This window comes from Apteryx mantelli, chromosome 22 (assembly GCF_036417845.1).
Source record: "Apteryx mantelli isolate bAptMan1 chromosome 22, bAptMan1.hap1, whole genome shotgun sequence".
Lineage (NCBI taxonomy): Eukaryota > Metazoa > Chordata > Aves > Apterygiformes > Apterygidae > Apteryx > Apteryx mantelli.
The window spans coordinates 15507667-15523866 of NC_089999.1; the positions used below are offsets into that span (position 1 = coordinate 15507667).

Below are 16200 nucleotides of genomic sequence, written 5' to 3' on the forward strand. Positions count from 1 at the left end.
GCTCTTCTCAGTTCTGCTGCTCTCAGTTCTAATATTTTTACTTCTATAATATTTTATATCCTTTCAAGTAAAGCATTGAGATAATTTATGAAATAGTCAGTGTTTCACCCTCAATATAAACTGTGGATTCAAGTCCGTAACTTCTCTTAACATTGGGTTATAGAGAGCTTTATGCTTACACATTTATCAGACATCACATAAAATGCTTCTGGTATGCAATTTCTTTCTGTTTGCTGCATAAAAAGTGGCATTTGACACATTCTGATAACATATGGTAAAAGTATTATAGAACGTAAATATCATCCCAGAACTTTACATCTGAATTACAACCTGCAACTTCTGTAAGGATAGCTTTTTCTGGAAAAAGCACCATTTTTTCCCCTAATGTTTCCAATTTAATTCCAGGAAAATCAGCCAATTTTTTTGTTTTTGTAATCAACACAGAACTACATGAGTTTTGGCTGCAGGAACTAAAAGAAGAAACTGCTTCATAGTCACATGATTACTTCAATTAAAAAATGTCACTTTCCAGAAACAGATTGTAAAAGCAGTATAGTCAGATTCCTCAAGATGAAGTCCATGAATAAAAGCAGTATAGTCAAATTCCTCAAGATGAAGTCCATGAAAAAGTCTGAATTTATTCTAAATAGCCATTTAACTACTAGATAGCCCCAAAATTGAAAAAAAAAAAGAAAAAAAAAAGTAACATGCCCTTATGTTTACTCAATTCAAACAAAATTAAAAAGAAAAAAAACAGGCAGACAGAAAGACTGAAGGTAGATACTGAAGAAGAATGTATGTTGCAAGTAAGTATAAAAAACACAGAACAGGGAAAGGGAAAGGGAAAGGGGCAGTATGTATACATGTGATAACTTAATTTCTCTCTCCATTTGCTTTTCATAAGAAGGAAACATGGAAAAAATGCTGGTTTGATTTTACATATTTATTCCATAACTTCACTGTACATTATTAGAAAAAACTGTTTCTAGGGTGGAAAAATACATCTCATGTAAAATACAGAAACCATATGGTCAACTCGAGATAAACCAACAGAAACCATTTCCCAGCACTTGTCTGCTATTTACATCTGTTTACACTCATCCAAACTTAATTAAGAACACCAGACGATGACTTCCAAGCATTGTAGAGATTTTTAAAAGCATATTTAATTTTGTTAGATGTTGCAGAATGCACAGGATATTTTAATAATATCCATTATTTGGGATATTAGAACTCTTATTATTTCAAGTACAGCTCTTGGCTGCTTTGGTCTGAAGTCCTGTTGAAAATTTATTAACTTGTGTCTGATTACAGTAAGACAGTCTAAGCACAATTTTGTCCTAGAGTGCACAGTTGTGGGCTGAGATACTGATCCTTCTAGATATTTAAGCATCTACCTCCAACTGATTTCAATGGAAGGCAGGTGTACTATGTAGAATTTGAGCTCCACTCCTACACTACTGAAGTCAGGGGAAATTCTTCCCTTAAATATAAGGTTAGGCCCTTTTCAGATCAGTATTGGTACCCAGGCTTTTCAAGATTACAGCATTATTTGGAGAAACCATCAACATGTGGTAAAGCCCCATCAGCCTGACTTATATACTTAATCAAGATGAGGACCTACTGCCTTGTAAACACATTTCTTAGAAAGATATATCACAATAAAACACATAAGGAATTGCGGCAAGACATTGAGATATTCTGAACTGTCTTTAAGGCTCAGCTTGAATTGTATATTTTATTATATTGGCTTGCATATTATTTCTCAACCTGGGGTCAGATTTTTCATGTCAATTTATTCTATGCTAGGTAAGAAAAAGTGGCAGGATCATCTGGATACAATTTTCAAACAAAAGGATGAAAAGTTTAGAAGAGGACTGGAGACTTTCTGAAAGCACAGAAGGTCCAGTTTTTTCAACCTTCAGAAAAGAAGGTGTTTTAAAGTGTCTCAGCCAGGAGATTTCATGTACTTCTGCCTAGTTCCAAAGCTGATGCTCTTCCTAGAGTTATAAATGCATTTAATCACTCTGCTTGGTAAGGGCTCAGAGGTTACAAAATGAGCCAAGACACTCCTTTGTCTGTTTACTATCAAAACGCATAAGAGATGCCTCTTTTAAAAAACAGCATCAGTATGGTGTTGCTTATAGCCCCATTAACAAGAGTGACAATCAGCTTCACTTTGATGCCCCATTAAGGTTCCAGATGCACCTAAGATAGCTGGATTTTAGAATGTCCATTCCACAACTAGGCTAGCCTGCCTTAATATACACTGCAAGTTCTACAAATCCATACTGAAGTTCAGTGTCTCAAGCTGAACAAGGAGAATTTTTTTTTGTTTTTCCTTTCTTTTTAAATAAAAACAGAGAAAAGAAACTGTCTTGGGAAGGTTGGGATATTCAGAAGTTCTCACTCTTTTCCACCATCTAAAATTTTCTTAAAAGCAAAAGCACTGCTGTGAACTGTCTAGGCTCTACTGATTTTCCAAGGATCTCTCTCATTTAGATGCTCCATTAAGGACCTGGTTTTCAGAAGAGTTCACATCCAACAAAGTTGGGCTACTCAGTTTAGTCACAAAAGCAGTGATGAATTATTTTGCAAATCCAGTGTGCAAACTTGTTTTACAACACATCACACAGAAGAAAGAACATCTTTAAAATAATATTGTCTCTCATGATAATCAAAAATAATATTGCTCATTTTTTAGACTGTTATCCCCACAGAAAATGCTTACACACATACACACACACACAGTCTGACTTACTGCTGCTAAACTAAATCTGTTTCATTGTAGCCAGATCTTGTAATCTTAAAAGAATAAAAGTTGTTTTGAAACTTTTACATGCATCAAAGAATTACTCTGCATGAATAAATTTAGTTAGCAGTAGCAGCCAGAATTCACTTGAAGAAAGTTCACCAAACATTAATCATATAAACCATGCAAAATCAGGAGGTCCAGAACTTTTACTGATGTACTTAGCGTAACTGAGGTCCTAGTCAATAATTATTGCCCATACCCAGAACTGAAACAGAACACACAGCTAACACAACTCTGTAGAATGCACCTATAACACACATGGACACAAATTCTTACAGTGTTAAGGACAGACACTTTGTGCAGTGTGCAAAAAAACTCAAAAAAACAAAAAAAAAACCCAAACAGGTAAAGTTAGGCAACATTCTTACTGATCCCTCAATAGCACCAGCATTTCACTCCATGTTGGTGGTTCCGGTAAATAATCAGCAGTGATTTAGATGGGAGCTAACGGTTCTTGGGAGGTAAATTTGCAAATTGGATAGCTTGTCAGCAGTTAGAATTGTTCAGCCATTAATGTTAGCAACTGTGAGTTGAATGAGCCGAATATCAGTGCAGAGTGTGTGGACCTACTTACAAGCTAGGGGAAAAAAAAATAAAAATCAGTATTCATTCCTAGATCTCTCATAATTTTTCCTGTGAGATCCTCAAAAAGTAGTCTGGGCTGAAATTCTGAAACACAGTATCTAATTTTGGGTGCCTGACTTTGCAGATCTCCACCTACAGTGTGGATATCCACACACCTCCATACTTGCAGCTCCCTCTGTCTTCATCTGGGTGTTCAGCATCAACAGGAGTCTGAGCTCAACACGTCAAAAGTTCAGAACAAAAAAAAAAAAAAAAGCATTCTTGAGGAAAGGCCACTACCGTGAATGGACCTTAAATCCCTCTGAGCCTTGTTTTCACTGTGTTTAAAATGGGGACTGAGAGCACTCCTATGTCTCCCAGTCCTTATGGCAAAGACCAGTCCACTTGAGGAAGGATGCAGTATTACAGTGAAAGCAAAGATAGCAAGGAAGCAAAACAGTCCAATAAGGTGGTCATTGCAAAGATCATGTGTCATCTTACAGAGTGAACTGACTTCCTAATGCAGTGACAGGTGCTGCATAACTTTACTTTATGCCCACCTAATGACCACATTTTGGCTAACAGTGCTGTAGAAGAAATTGATGCCAGGCTTGAGGACGGGAAAGACTGTTTTGTTTTTAGAACACTAGATGGTCTGGGGTCTGGTTCTGCTGTGCACAGTGCAACTGAAGTGCTTAAAAAAACGTTTTGTTTGGAGGTGCTGAGCTTCTGACAATTTGGCACTTTGCCCCATTTCTACAATGTGCGTAACTACTGCTTTTGTCAATGCTGGCTATGTAGATTGTAAATAGCAGAGGTACAAGTACATATATCTGTACTTAGTAATGTGAAGTACTGATTCACACAACCCATGTAACAACAAGAAGATGAGGAACTGGATAAGCTGAAGGAGGGAAAGTTAACACTAATGAGTTGCATTCCTCACTCAGGCTTGCTGTTAGAACTAATCTTTCTGTAGCTCAGATATGGCTGTGTAAAGTACAGTGATAATACTTTCCACAGCTGTAGGGCTGCTTCACCTCAAATAAATAAGACCTTTGAGATCCTCAGCTGGAAACTGCTTCAACAGGCAAATATATAATCCAGTAGTGAAAACTCTACGCAGTCAGAAAAATCAGGCACCAGATCACGAAATTAGACAGAAAAGAAATACAAACTTTTTTTTTTCTTTTTTCCTTCTGAACTGCTAAGGTGCACTTCCGCTATGTCTTCAAGATTTTGCCTGCAACAAGGTCAAATTGCAAAAGAATGAGAGACATATGGGATTCTCACCTAAATCCATGTCTTCAAAAGCCTTCCATAAAAGCAGCAATTATCAAAAGAGTCATGGTAAAATCATTGGATCTGGAGGTGCTGTTTATCTGACTGTGTGAGAGGCACCTCCCTCTCTTGTTACACATGCTGGATGAAATCAGTCCTTCTCTTACATTTAAACTACCAGTGACTTCTGCAAGGCAAGATTTGACCCTCTGTGCCTTGCATATAAAGAGATCACTCATACATCAGAAACGGGGAAAGATGAGATGTGTGGGGAAAGGCAAACAAGGCTGCCAGGCTGCCAAATACGAGCAAGAAGTGCACCACAATTAGTCCTTCTTAATTCTTCTACTAGAGCAGAAAGCCATAGTCTGTTAGGTAACCCAAGTATTCTCTATCAGTAAGTAACCCTGCAGTGTAAAGAAAAAGCTTTGAAAACTATGAACATATGAGGAAATCTTTTGTGCATGGAATAATCTCTGAAGAAAAATGGTAGAAGCACTTTTCACAGAACCTTTTTTGCAGCTAGGCTGGATAAAAATGGACAGTAAGGAACAATTCTACCTTGGCAGCTTCAGCAGGTGCCTTCAGCTACGCCGCAGTCAATTTAAAAAAATCTGCATCTAAATGAGGATCGAGGCAACCTTGAAACTCCACCATTCCAAGACAACATTTGCAGGAAATGCACTCCTTTCTCCTAAGACTATAATAAGAAGGAAATGGAATTATCCAGACTTTCTTTACCAAATTAAGAGTTAAGATGGTTTCGTAGTTTGTAATGTCAGGTACTACTGGATCACCTAATCTGCCTGCCTGTACATCCCAGGTCATTATGTATCATGCAGTTACTCCTGGGCTGTCTAACTGTCGGGTGCCATCAAGACACAATGGGAGCTAAGATTTGTTTAGATCTTCCCCGGTGGTCCTAGGCCGGTAGTCATCTCTCTGCTGCTCTGACCACAGTGGGCAGGTTCTCTGCCGCTGTCCTTCCTGCAGTCTGTCAACATTGTACAGCTGTACAAAAGCTGTGAGTGTAAGTCACCCCAACTTTCTGCCAATGTAAGAAAATAATCCCGACACTGCAGTTAGAAATGGCAAATAACAGGACATATACTCCAGGAAATATGAACCATGGAAATCACCATTTTACATGTATACTGTTGAAACAGATCTCTCTGAACCTGCATTTACAATGTCCCAAGAGGAAAGACTTTTTCCACCTATTACCAACATTTGTTAGGCAATGCAAACCCCTGCAACGCTGGACAATACATTATCAGGAATCAAATGCATTTGAAAGAAGACAGTTAATTTTTTTTAAGATGTCCAGATAACTGATGGAAGGCACATCTCTAAATCTCTGATGGGGATTTCAGTATCTCAGCCTTTGTTATTTAGGCAGCTATGCTGACAGTCAAGGAAATCCTTATACAATATGCTATAGGTTAATTTTGTGCACTTAATGCCTGTTTAGCTTCCTTTTGTGGCATTATATTGTTCTGTGAAAGGCATTTTCTAGTTACTATAATTGCACTGAGGAGTAATATTTTCCAGCAGTTACTTAAAACTGATAATATAATGTCATGCTAAGATGGTGTTAACAGTAATTAAGGCAAAGTTTATTGGTACCTTTTGTTACAGATGGGGCAAAACTGCAATTGCAAATCTAAGTAACTTTAAGAAGATGGTGCAAGCTGGACTTTAATGCCTAGTCCTGAGCTAAGTATTGAATTTCAGCTCTTCATATACACGGAGGGCCCCAGTTTTCCCATTACAGTTTGGACATGGCTGAGACTGATCAGGTCTGCAAGAGGTCAGAGAGACATGGTAATTTTGGGGGAGGAAAAGTGACCGTTCAAATAGCATCACTTCATGCTGATTTTTTAAAAACATTTGAATGCAGCTCTGATTCAACTTTGTTTACAGGTGAAACATAATCCAGCAACACCTAGAAGCTCACCCAAAATCAGGGTATTTCTGTACAAGGCAATGTACATAACGACAGTGGGCAGACAGATCAGCCCTTGCCAAAGAAAGACTGCAGCGTGAAAAGAAAGAGGAACAGAGGCACAGAAAAGTGTTGTGGCTTACCCCCTCCCCAGCGCTAGCAACAGCAACAAGACCTGCTGACTCCTAAGTCAATGTATTCCTGCTGCTGATCTCCCATGTCATGAGGGTGCTGTTCTAAGCTAGCCTAAGCCTCAAAATGCCTATTTGATCAAGAAGCTAGATGTCCAATGTACCATCAAAGCATGGGGCATAGGAGGAGAATGCTGACAGCTCTGCTCAACTCACATACCTGATTTTGCCTGCTCATACTTATTGGAGAAAAATTCTCAGGGATGATGAAAAGAAATCTATGCATAGGAAAACAGATTCAAACAGCCTCCATTACCAGAACAACAGCACATGCAAACTTAGAAAAATAGAGTCTACTGGGTTTTGGTAAGTGATACTTGGATTTATTTCCTGCAGAGATAAAAATACAGTTGCTGTTTTTGACTTCACCACACAGGATTATCTGTGTACTGAATGAAATACAATCTCTACAGTCTTACCACAGTAAGTGGTCCAAGCATGCAGCTTCTGTAAACTTACTTCACAGTATACCCTCCTCTACTGGGAGAGGCTACACTTTCACCTTGCCCTTATTTTCTGAATATGGCTTAAACTGACTCACAACAGAAGATGCTCTGTAAATTAGCATGGTTCTGACTGCAGACTAGTAGGCAAGGCTGACTGATAGACTAATGGGCTGGGGGTATTTTTGGAAAGCAAAAGTTTCTAATCACATTTCCAACAATGTTCAGCCCCAGTCAGTTCATAAGAACCATGAATTCTCATCACGGACAATAATGAGTTAATCTGCTTCCCCCATTGAAAAGGCAGCAAAAAATAGATGCAACTCTTTCTAAACTCTTCTTTTTACACTCGGTAACTTTTCAAAACTTCCCCCAACCTTTGACATGTTACAGAGCTGCATTCTGATTTTACTCTATAGCTTAGCTTCTCACATTTCATGGCAGAAGAAGAAAAAGAAAGGAGAAGAAAAAAGACAAAAACTCAGTAAAGGACAATCTAGGCTTTTTTTTTTTTTTTAAATAACTCCCCAGTTTCGACTCCCCAGTTTCCATAGCAAGCACTCTTCAACATCTTTTTAATTAAATGCTATTTTCCCCAGTTTTGAGGAAAAATTGCCAGCAGTCTCCTATCATGCACTAGCAAAAACTTCAATCTCTAGATAGCAGCAGCAAGAGTTGAGCCAAAATGCGGACATTACAGACATGATCATAATCAAAGAATAAGGCCAGGATACCATGTCGAATCTCAAACTTCCCAAACTTTAGAACTGCTACAGAAGTAAACCCTAGGCTGACGGTGTTTACAGCTTCCTCAGAGCTCACAGCAAGAAAAAAATGGGGAGGCTACGGGAGCAGGCTCTTGTATTCATGGAAATGCTGACTAATCCTTGCTAACTCACCATGACAAGTGCAGCTTACTAGCCTCATTTAGAAAGGTTAGAGCAACTCTCTGGGCACAGGTAGGTCAAGTCCAGGACAGAAACATTTTGGTCAGAATCTTGAGCTATATAAAACAGCCTCTGGGAAGAAAGGGTAGACAGGACTCTTCATATGAAGGTTATTTCGACAGCCAAACATTAGACATTGCAGTCAAAGCAGTGCATTTGTGCACAACTGTGAGTTGAGTACAGACAAACACCCCCTATGTATGGATTAAGGAGAGGTACAGTTATCTGAGGTAGAATCTGCTCTTGTGCACAGCAACGCTAAGGATTCTCTTCCCGCAATCAGGAAAATTAAAGCAAAAACATACAAAGCCCCCTTTCTCCATCCTTAAAGCAAAGTGATCCAAATCCAGCCTGATAAAAATTTCAGCCGCTATGTATACAGGATTTTTGATCATCAGTGTTTTAACCCTACATGGGGTTGTCAACTCAGCAACTTAAGATCCTTAAATGATCAGGACTCATGTTTAAGTGACAATTCCCCTACTGCCTTCAACAGTCAAAATTATCTGGAACTGGAAGGAACTGAATTTCATAGGTACTTCCTCCATACCGCAGACCTGACTGGAACAATGAAACACTAAGCATCAGGAGGAAGAGGGGAGACATCTCTGACTCACAGAGACCTGTCCCCTACACTGAGAAATACATCTGATGCATCTTGTATCAGATAAAAAAATGATGGAACAGATCTAGCATTTAAACAGCTAAAATGCTATTCTCAGGTGTTTTGCCAAAATAAAACACCACGGGACGAGAGAATTGCACAATTCTTTCAGAAGAAACAACTGTAAATAGGGGGGGGGGGGGAAAGGCAGCTCCTCCCCCCCACCTTCTGCCTGGGCAACGTTACTGGAGAATGGAACACTAATGCATTGAGACATCATACAATATACAGGAGAACCAGTTGGTACTACTTGCCAAGTAATGTTGCTTCTATCATGGTTTTTAGACTATGATCTTTTCGTCCCAATCATATTTACATATAGAACCTATTACAGTGGGGGTTCTAGTCTCACAGAAGACCACCTCATTGGCCCAAATATCATTTGCTACATATAGGTCTTATTATTAAAAAGATGTAAACATCCTGAAAATACAAAAAATGACTTCTAGTTTGCAGAATGACTGACTCTCACAATCTTGATCAAGTCATGTTGTTCCAGTTCCAGGAATCATTTTACATTAGCCAGTAATTTCACACCAGTTCCTAGCCCCAGTGTTTATGGACAAAAAAAACATATACCACAAGTACTGCATAAAGGTTCAAAAAAGAAAAAACAAACAAAAAACAGAAGGCAAACCCCAATCCTAATTTTTTTTTAATATCATAACTTTTAAACCAGTCCCAGGGGTTCTGAGGCACGAGTTTGTATATTTGGTGCTGTCAGGGCCGGATCTGGACATCCCCTTCCTACTCTGCAGTCCTAATCCAAAGATATTGAAATGTTCCATAGAGCTAATTTCTAAAGTCTTTTAAACACACCTTTTGTTTCCTTTTATATAGTTACGGAAGGTCTAGCCCTCAGTTACTTTATAAAATTCACAGTTTTCAGAAGGATTTACCTGGTTGAAGACTAAGTCAAAGAATAACCAAATAGTTCCAAATCTAGCTGTAGCAACTGAACAAGTGGATTTACTAGTCTTGTGAATGCAAAAAGCAAGTCATCTTTTATTATTAATATCTCAAATCTACCAGATTTCCAACATGGAGCAGGAAAAATGAGCAATTTTCCCTTTAAGATCCTTTAGAAGAGTGCCACAACTAAGATTGCCCAGTGTAACAACATGGGCTCCAGATTATTTCAGTGAAAGGTACTACCGCCTACCATGTGGTATTAAAGCTAACAAACTCCATTACCTTCCAAATTACCCAGTTTTGCAGGAGTCAGTGACACTGAAACTTCCCCATAAAAAGCTATTAAATAAGCCCTTTTTGCTATTCGGCCTTCCCCAACACCTGGGGAACCCTATTCAGGGGAACACAGACAGCACAAACCCTTTGCAACACTACACTGATGCCACTGTGTCTTGTGCAGGAAATTGGGACAAACAAAAGGTGATCCTGCCAAAACAATCCCCTCGCTAGATTGAGCTACCAGGACCAAAGGCAGCTGATTCCACTTAAAGCAGCACTTAAGACTGTTGTATAACAGATTTTAAGGACAGCACAGCGGGGATTGCCCAAAGATTAGGAGAACTAAAAGGAGGTTCATGTCTTTACTTCTGATCTATGCTAGAAACTCCTTCATTTTACTTTTTACAAAGAAATTGCCTTGAAAAATAATCTAGCAATATTACAAAATCATGTTTCACATACTGAAGATGCTCAGAATCTCCAGTATCCAATCTGCAATCTGAGAAAGGAACTATTAACTCTTATCCAAACATTTTGCTAGAAATGTTGAAAGACACAGAAGCCAGGCCTTTGGTGGTATAAACACTGCATTGACCATACAGTAAAAGGAACTCAACTAATAAACGTTTTCAGGAGCAAAAGAGCACATCTTGTTTGCTGTTATTTCCAGAACAGTATTATTTCCTCCTTGTATCTCACTTATAGAAGTGTTTACTAAAGCTAGAAGTGCCACCAGTTTTATGACAGCCACTCATTCACCTGGAAACATACACAGTACCATTTATGGTTCTCTGTTTAAAGTGCTTTGGTCATATAAGCAGAAATTGCAGGCAACTGAGGGAACACTTTTTTCAACAGAGAATCTGGGTGACCAGCACACAGGTTTAGGCTCTTGCTTTAGCCGTTTGAGCATAGCCACATCACAGCCTTACCCACACAACCATGTTTTCACTGCATGCATTCAGTGTGTAGCCGGGAGCATCCCCCATGATTCTGAGTACTAAGATTCCTTCCCGGTCAGCTATGCTAACTCTGAATTTGTCCAGCCCTCCAGGGGAAAATTGTTGGGAGGGCAGTGTAGAACTATCAGTACATCAGTGATCTTCCCTGAACCCTCAAAGCAAAGTGGGAAGGTTCCAACCCAAACAAAAGCACAATCTGAGCTTTAACCCAGACAAAAACCTAGAGCTGCATATAGCCATAACTCTTATGCAAGACTGATCACAGAATGCAGAGTACACAATACACCTAGGCAGCAGTGATGGATCAGGTGAGATGGTGTGGGAGATCACATCCCCTTGTCCCTCCTCTGTCACTCAGTTCACTTTTGCTCCTTGCAGTGCAAACAAGCACAGATGGCTCCACAGGGCAAAAAAGAAGGGAACTGAAACATGTGCATGCTGCTCAGCTTTGTCCTTTGAGGGAAAAGGCAGAAGTTGCCATAACTGTGTTGGAACACTTGCCAGCTATGGCAAGCTGTATGTCCCATTCTTCAGTCAGTGAGGAGGAAAAGGGCTGGAATACAATACAGACTCTCTGCTCATTCCCAGCAATTTAACTTTGAATTAATTTCATTTCCAAGATTGTATTTTCCATCCCCAAAGCCTGGACAGCCCATATGGCAGGTTTTCATGCTCCAACAGCCTTAAAGGTCCCATGCAAAACCTTGCTTAATCAAGTTTATATGAAATAGGTTGTGATCTGTAAAAGACAAGTCTCTAACATTATAGTGTTTTATGTGGCTGAATAACTGTGCACTGTCTAGCTGCCTCCTCTTGGTGTTAAGGAGCATACCCAAACTCTCAGCTCTTTCCAGAGAGCCAAACATCTAGGAAAAGCATTACACAAAAAGTTTCAGTGTCAGCTGAGCTTCCCACTAGCTGGGTTTTCCACGAACCAGGTTATAAGGCTCCACAGTGCTGTAGAAGCAGTTTTATCACTGGGAGGAATGTGTGTCCATTCCTGCTAGTTTAGGTCATAGAGACCATGACAGTTTGTGTGGAGCTCAGTTCTCGGACCAGCTGCAGCAGTGCAGTTTAGGGGCTGCGCAGCAAAACTCTCGCTGCAGGATGCTAAGTCACCATCTCAGGGAAGCGTGTTACCACCTGCTATATACTATGCTGTACTCTTTTGTTCATGTGCCAACTGGCAAACAGCACTGCTGCCACACAAATCCCCCCAAATCCAGTCCAGAAGTGATCCATATATACTCACATACACACATACATAGATAGCTGAGACTGTCCCAACTTCTTTTCTTACTTCTCACCACACTGAACTGACAGGTTGCTGCAGTTCTAACCAAGATCCCAGTTTGACCAAGCAGGCCACGATCAGGACTTCTCTAGGTATCAGGGACAAGACCATCCGTCAGAGCAGCTACCAAAATCCCAGTGACCCTCTGCTGCACAAGAAAAGCCCAATGTCCTGAAACACTCCCCAGGGCCAGTGCAGAGCCCAACGACAGCACCCGCTCACACCCAAGTGCTTGCACACCCTGCAGCCCTTGCTGCCACAACCACGGACAGCACTTACCTGACTCCGGCCAGTCACCGCTAGCTTGGCGTGGCTGGAGAACCTGCTGCTGGCCGGCCCCGGCGAGCCAGGCCCCGCGGCCGGGGGGCTCCCCACCGCCTCCGCCGCCCACTCCTGCGGCAGCCCCGCCGACCGGCCGAGGGCCTCCACCTGCCGGGCCAGGCGCTCCAGCTGCGCCCGCAGGCGCCGGTTCTCCTCCTGCAGCTCGGAGACGGTGCGCGCCAGCGGGCTGGCGAGGCGCAGCACCTCCTCCACCTGCCGGCCCACCCCTTGCTTGAACACCTGGATGTCCACGTGGATTTCCCTAACGGCGCCGCGCAGCGTGTCCTCGTAGCGCCCCAGAGCCTCGCACACGCTCTGCGCATCGCGGCTGTTCAGATCCGCGATCTCACCGGCCATGGTGTCCGCGCCCCGCAGGCCGGGCGGCACGGCAGCCGCCGGCGGCAAACGCCCGGCCAGCTCCGCGCCTCTCCCGCCGGCGGGCGCGCGAGCGCTCCCCGCGGCGCCCTCCGCCCCGGCGGCCCTAGGCCCGGCCCCCGCGCCGGCCGCCTCCAGCCGCGGCCCGCTCCCGCGGCGTGGAGGGGTGGAGGGAGGGAGGGAGGGAGGGGAGAGCCCCGCGCCCCCCGCGCCCGGCAGGGGGCGCCGCGGCAGCGGCCGCGCTGGGAACAGCTGCGGGAGCGCGGCGGCTGCTCGGGGCCGCCCCGCTCCGTGAATGCGCCCTCAAAGCGGGAGATGTAATTTCAGGAGGACGTGGTGGAAGAGGGAGGGCGAAGGGGCGGGGGCACCGGCTCCTTCGCGGCTGCCAACGGGCTTGGCTCCGCGAAGGCCGGGCGTGGGGCGCTGCAGGAGGGGACGCGGCGCAGGCAGAGGAGGGGCTGCGGGAGTCGGTGCGGAGAAGGGAGAGGAATGAGTGGGCGATGGGGTCAGGCAGGAGTGAGGAGGGGCGCGTATCTGGTCTCTCCTGTGTTGCTTGGATGAGGATGCTATAGTCAACATGGCTTATCGCTTCCTGGCGAGCACTGAGACAAAGGGAGAGAACAAACAGGCTCTGGGAGAACAAAGACAGAAAAGCACGCATGCCTTTAGAAATACATGCTCACATGGGTCTTCACACACACCCATACTCACTGTCACACTCAGCTCAGGTGGTAATACCAAGCCACACACTGCCAAATCATCCGGCAGTCCTAATGTGATCTGCATCACGTATGAGGATACAAACGCTTCTGTCAAGCTAGCCAGAGCCATGATGTGGAAAGGTCACAGGCTGATTCTTTCTTTTTTATTGCCTACTGCAGGACAAGACAATACCTCATACATAAAACCTCCCAGGAAATGGAAATCTGGAAGATTTTTTAAGCAACTTTACACCATCAGAGTTAGCTTATAAAGGATCAGCACTTTATGTCCTGTAGCTACAGCTTTTTGGTACAGTACAAGATTTACTATATCACTGAGCCATTGCCTCTTTCTCTCACGCACAATGCACACACTCATTCACCTATGCACACTCGCATTAACTAGTATGCAATGTTTGCAAAGCACTACAGAGATAACCCTGCAGGTCTGTGTCAGAACCCTCTAGGAGTGAAGCGGGACAAAGATCCATACTGTGATTCAGTCCTGTTTGCACACAATCATATGTGTAATGTACAAACTTATTCTCACACTCCTCTGTGGACATATGTATGCGTGTGTGTTTATATGTAATATTTACTTGGTTATCTAAGCTACTGATAACTTTAAATACCAGCTTATCTCTTCCTTTTCCCAAAGTACCATTGTACACATTACTTTTCCTTGTTCTCCTTTTTTCCAGTACCATTGTACCCATTACTTTTCCTTGTTCTTCTCCTCTCATACCCCAAGCTTTTGGATGGGACTTTCATTCAAGATCTAGTTTACAGCACTGAAAAACCTCTGTAGAAAAATGTGAATGTCTTACAAGACAATGACTGCTTTCTTATAGAAAGAAGTCATCATTTACCAGTTGTCAGCTGTTGTTCTCTAACAGGCGGAAGCAAACAGCTACGCCTGCAAATCTAGAATGAGCATGGAAAGTAGGAGAAATTCTGCCTTGACTTATAACCCCACCTCCCGATTGTGAAGAGTTTAAGTCAATGTGTGTATAACCCTGGGGCAAAAATAACAGAAGTCAATCATCACTTGCTCATGGGTCATTTCTTAAAATATGCAACCTTACCTAAAAGTGTGTGTGTGTGTGTGTGTGAATATTAAGGTTGAGAGCTCACAGTTATCAGCTATTTACTGAGAAGGGCAATAATACTGTAACTGGGAAAATATTCCTCCCCTCATGTAAAGTTGATTTTTTTGATTAAAAAATAATAATAGTTGGTAAAGATTTCCATTTTCAATATTTTTAATTACCAAGAAAAGCTTATAGTTTTCACAGAATATTAATCTAGTTGAAAGTTCAATTTGCTGACAAAAAATGTTTTGAAAGGAAATTTTCAACCCACTCTAAGCAGGGTATAGCCAAGCCAAGAAGATCAAATTCTTTTGTTTCTTGCAGACTCAACAACCATAAAATAATCATAAAAGCCCAGTACTTTAAAAACTGCCTCTCATTCATGCATATAGGACAACATACAGTACCTAATCTTTCCTAATTAGGAAAGACTTCCTAATCTCACAGCAAATTTAAGGACAACTTTCACTCTGTTTCTTTTCCCACCCTCTCTCTAATACGGAATTTGGCTCCATATTTTAAAAGTCTAAAATAATGCCCATCTTTCTGTTACTGTTTGAAATTCTCTTCCTTTTGAGCTCTCACAGCTGGGAATATATAAAAAAGGAAGCACAAACCAAGTGATATAATTAGAAGAGGGAAAGACAACATATAGATTCTCCAAGTTTCAATTTACCTAGGAGATTTTGATGCACAAATAACACTAGAATTTGATGTTCAGCTCTCCTGTGCAACTGAAAATCTTCCCTCTCTGTCTCAGTTCTGTTGTACATGATACTCTTTTTATTTTCTTTAATAAAGTCCTATCGAGAAATAAGATTTTTTTGGAAGTACAAGCAACTAAGGGCCTCTTTTCAGATCTGAGCCATAGCCCAGAAACCAAGATCAATAGGAGTTTTTTGTTCATGTGGTCTCAATCAGCTCTGAGTGCTTGCGTTTACCACTTAGAATCAAGCCAGAGTCCTGGAAAGAAAGAAAAACTTTCCTACAACAGCAGCAGCAGCATGTCATCTAATTAAAACAAACTCCATTTACCTTTCTCTATGTCTCCAAGCAAAAGGCTTCTTGAAAGTTGTCTACTACAATGAAATGAACTCTTTTCTGCCAGCAAAAAAGAGGCCCCAGTTACATCCTATCTTTAAATGTGACTTAGAATCTTGAAGAACATAAAGTTCCAGCTAAATTAGCTGCTAACAAGGCTTGGCTGGACATTCAGGGGAGGAAGAACAAATAATATTAAAAATGTGCTCTGGTTATGGCCAGGATTTCTAGAGGTAGTGCTGCCTGACTGGAGGTATTTGGCATCAGAAAAACCCAGACAAGGACTACAATATCCTCAAAATCTGATTTGGTAAAATCTCCAGGCAGGAAAAGAGAAAAACTTGACTGATGATAGCCCTATCAGTATGCTATTA

General features: G+C 41.8%; 1 protein-coding gene across 3 annotated transcripts in view; it reads right to left on the minus strand.

Annotated features, from left to right (window-relative positions):
* SMTNL2 (smoothelin like 2) overlaps window positions 1–13048 on the minus strand; it is a 26708-nt gene extending 13660 nt beyond the window's left edge. For all 3 annotated transcript variants that reach the window (XM_067309570.1, XM_067309569.1, XM_067309571.1), the window contains exon 1: window positions 12577–13048. In XM_067309570.1, coding sequence (XP_067165671.1) covers window positions 12577–12975 — 399 coding nt within the window. In that variant the 5' untranslated portion in view covers window positions 12976–13048. The remainder of the gene's footprint in view (window positions 1–12576) is intronic.
* Between the last annotated feature and the right edge of the window lie 3152 nt (window positions 13049–16200).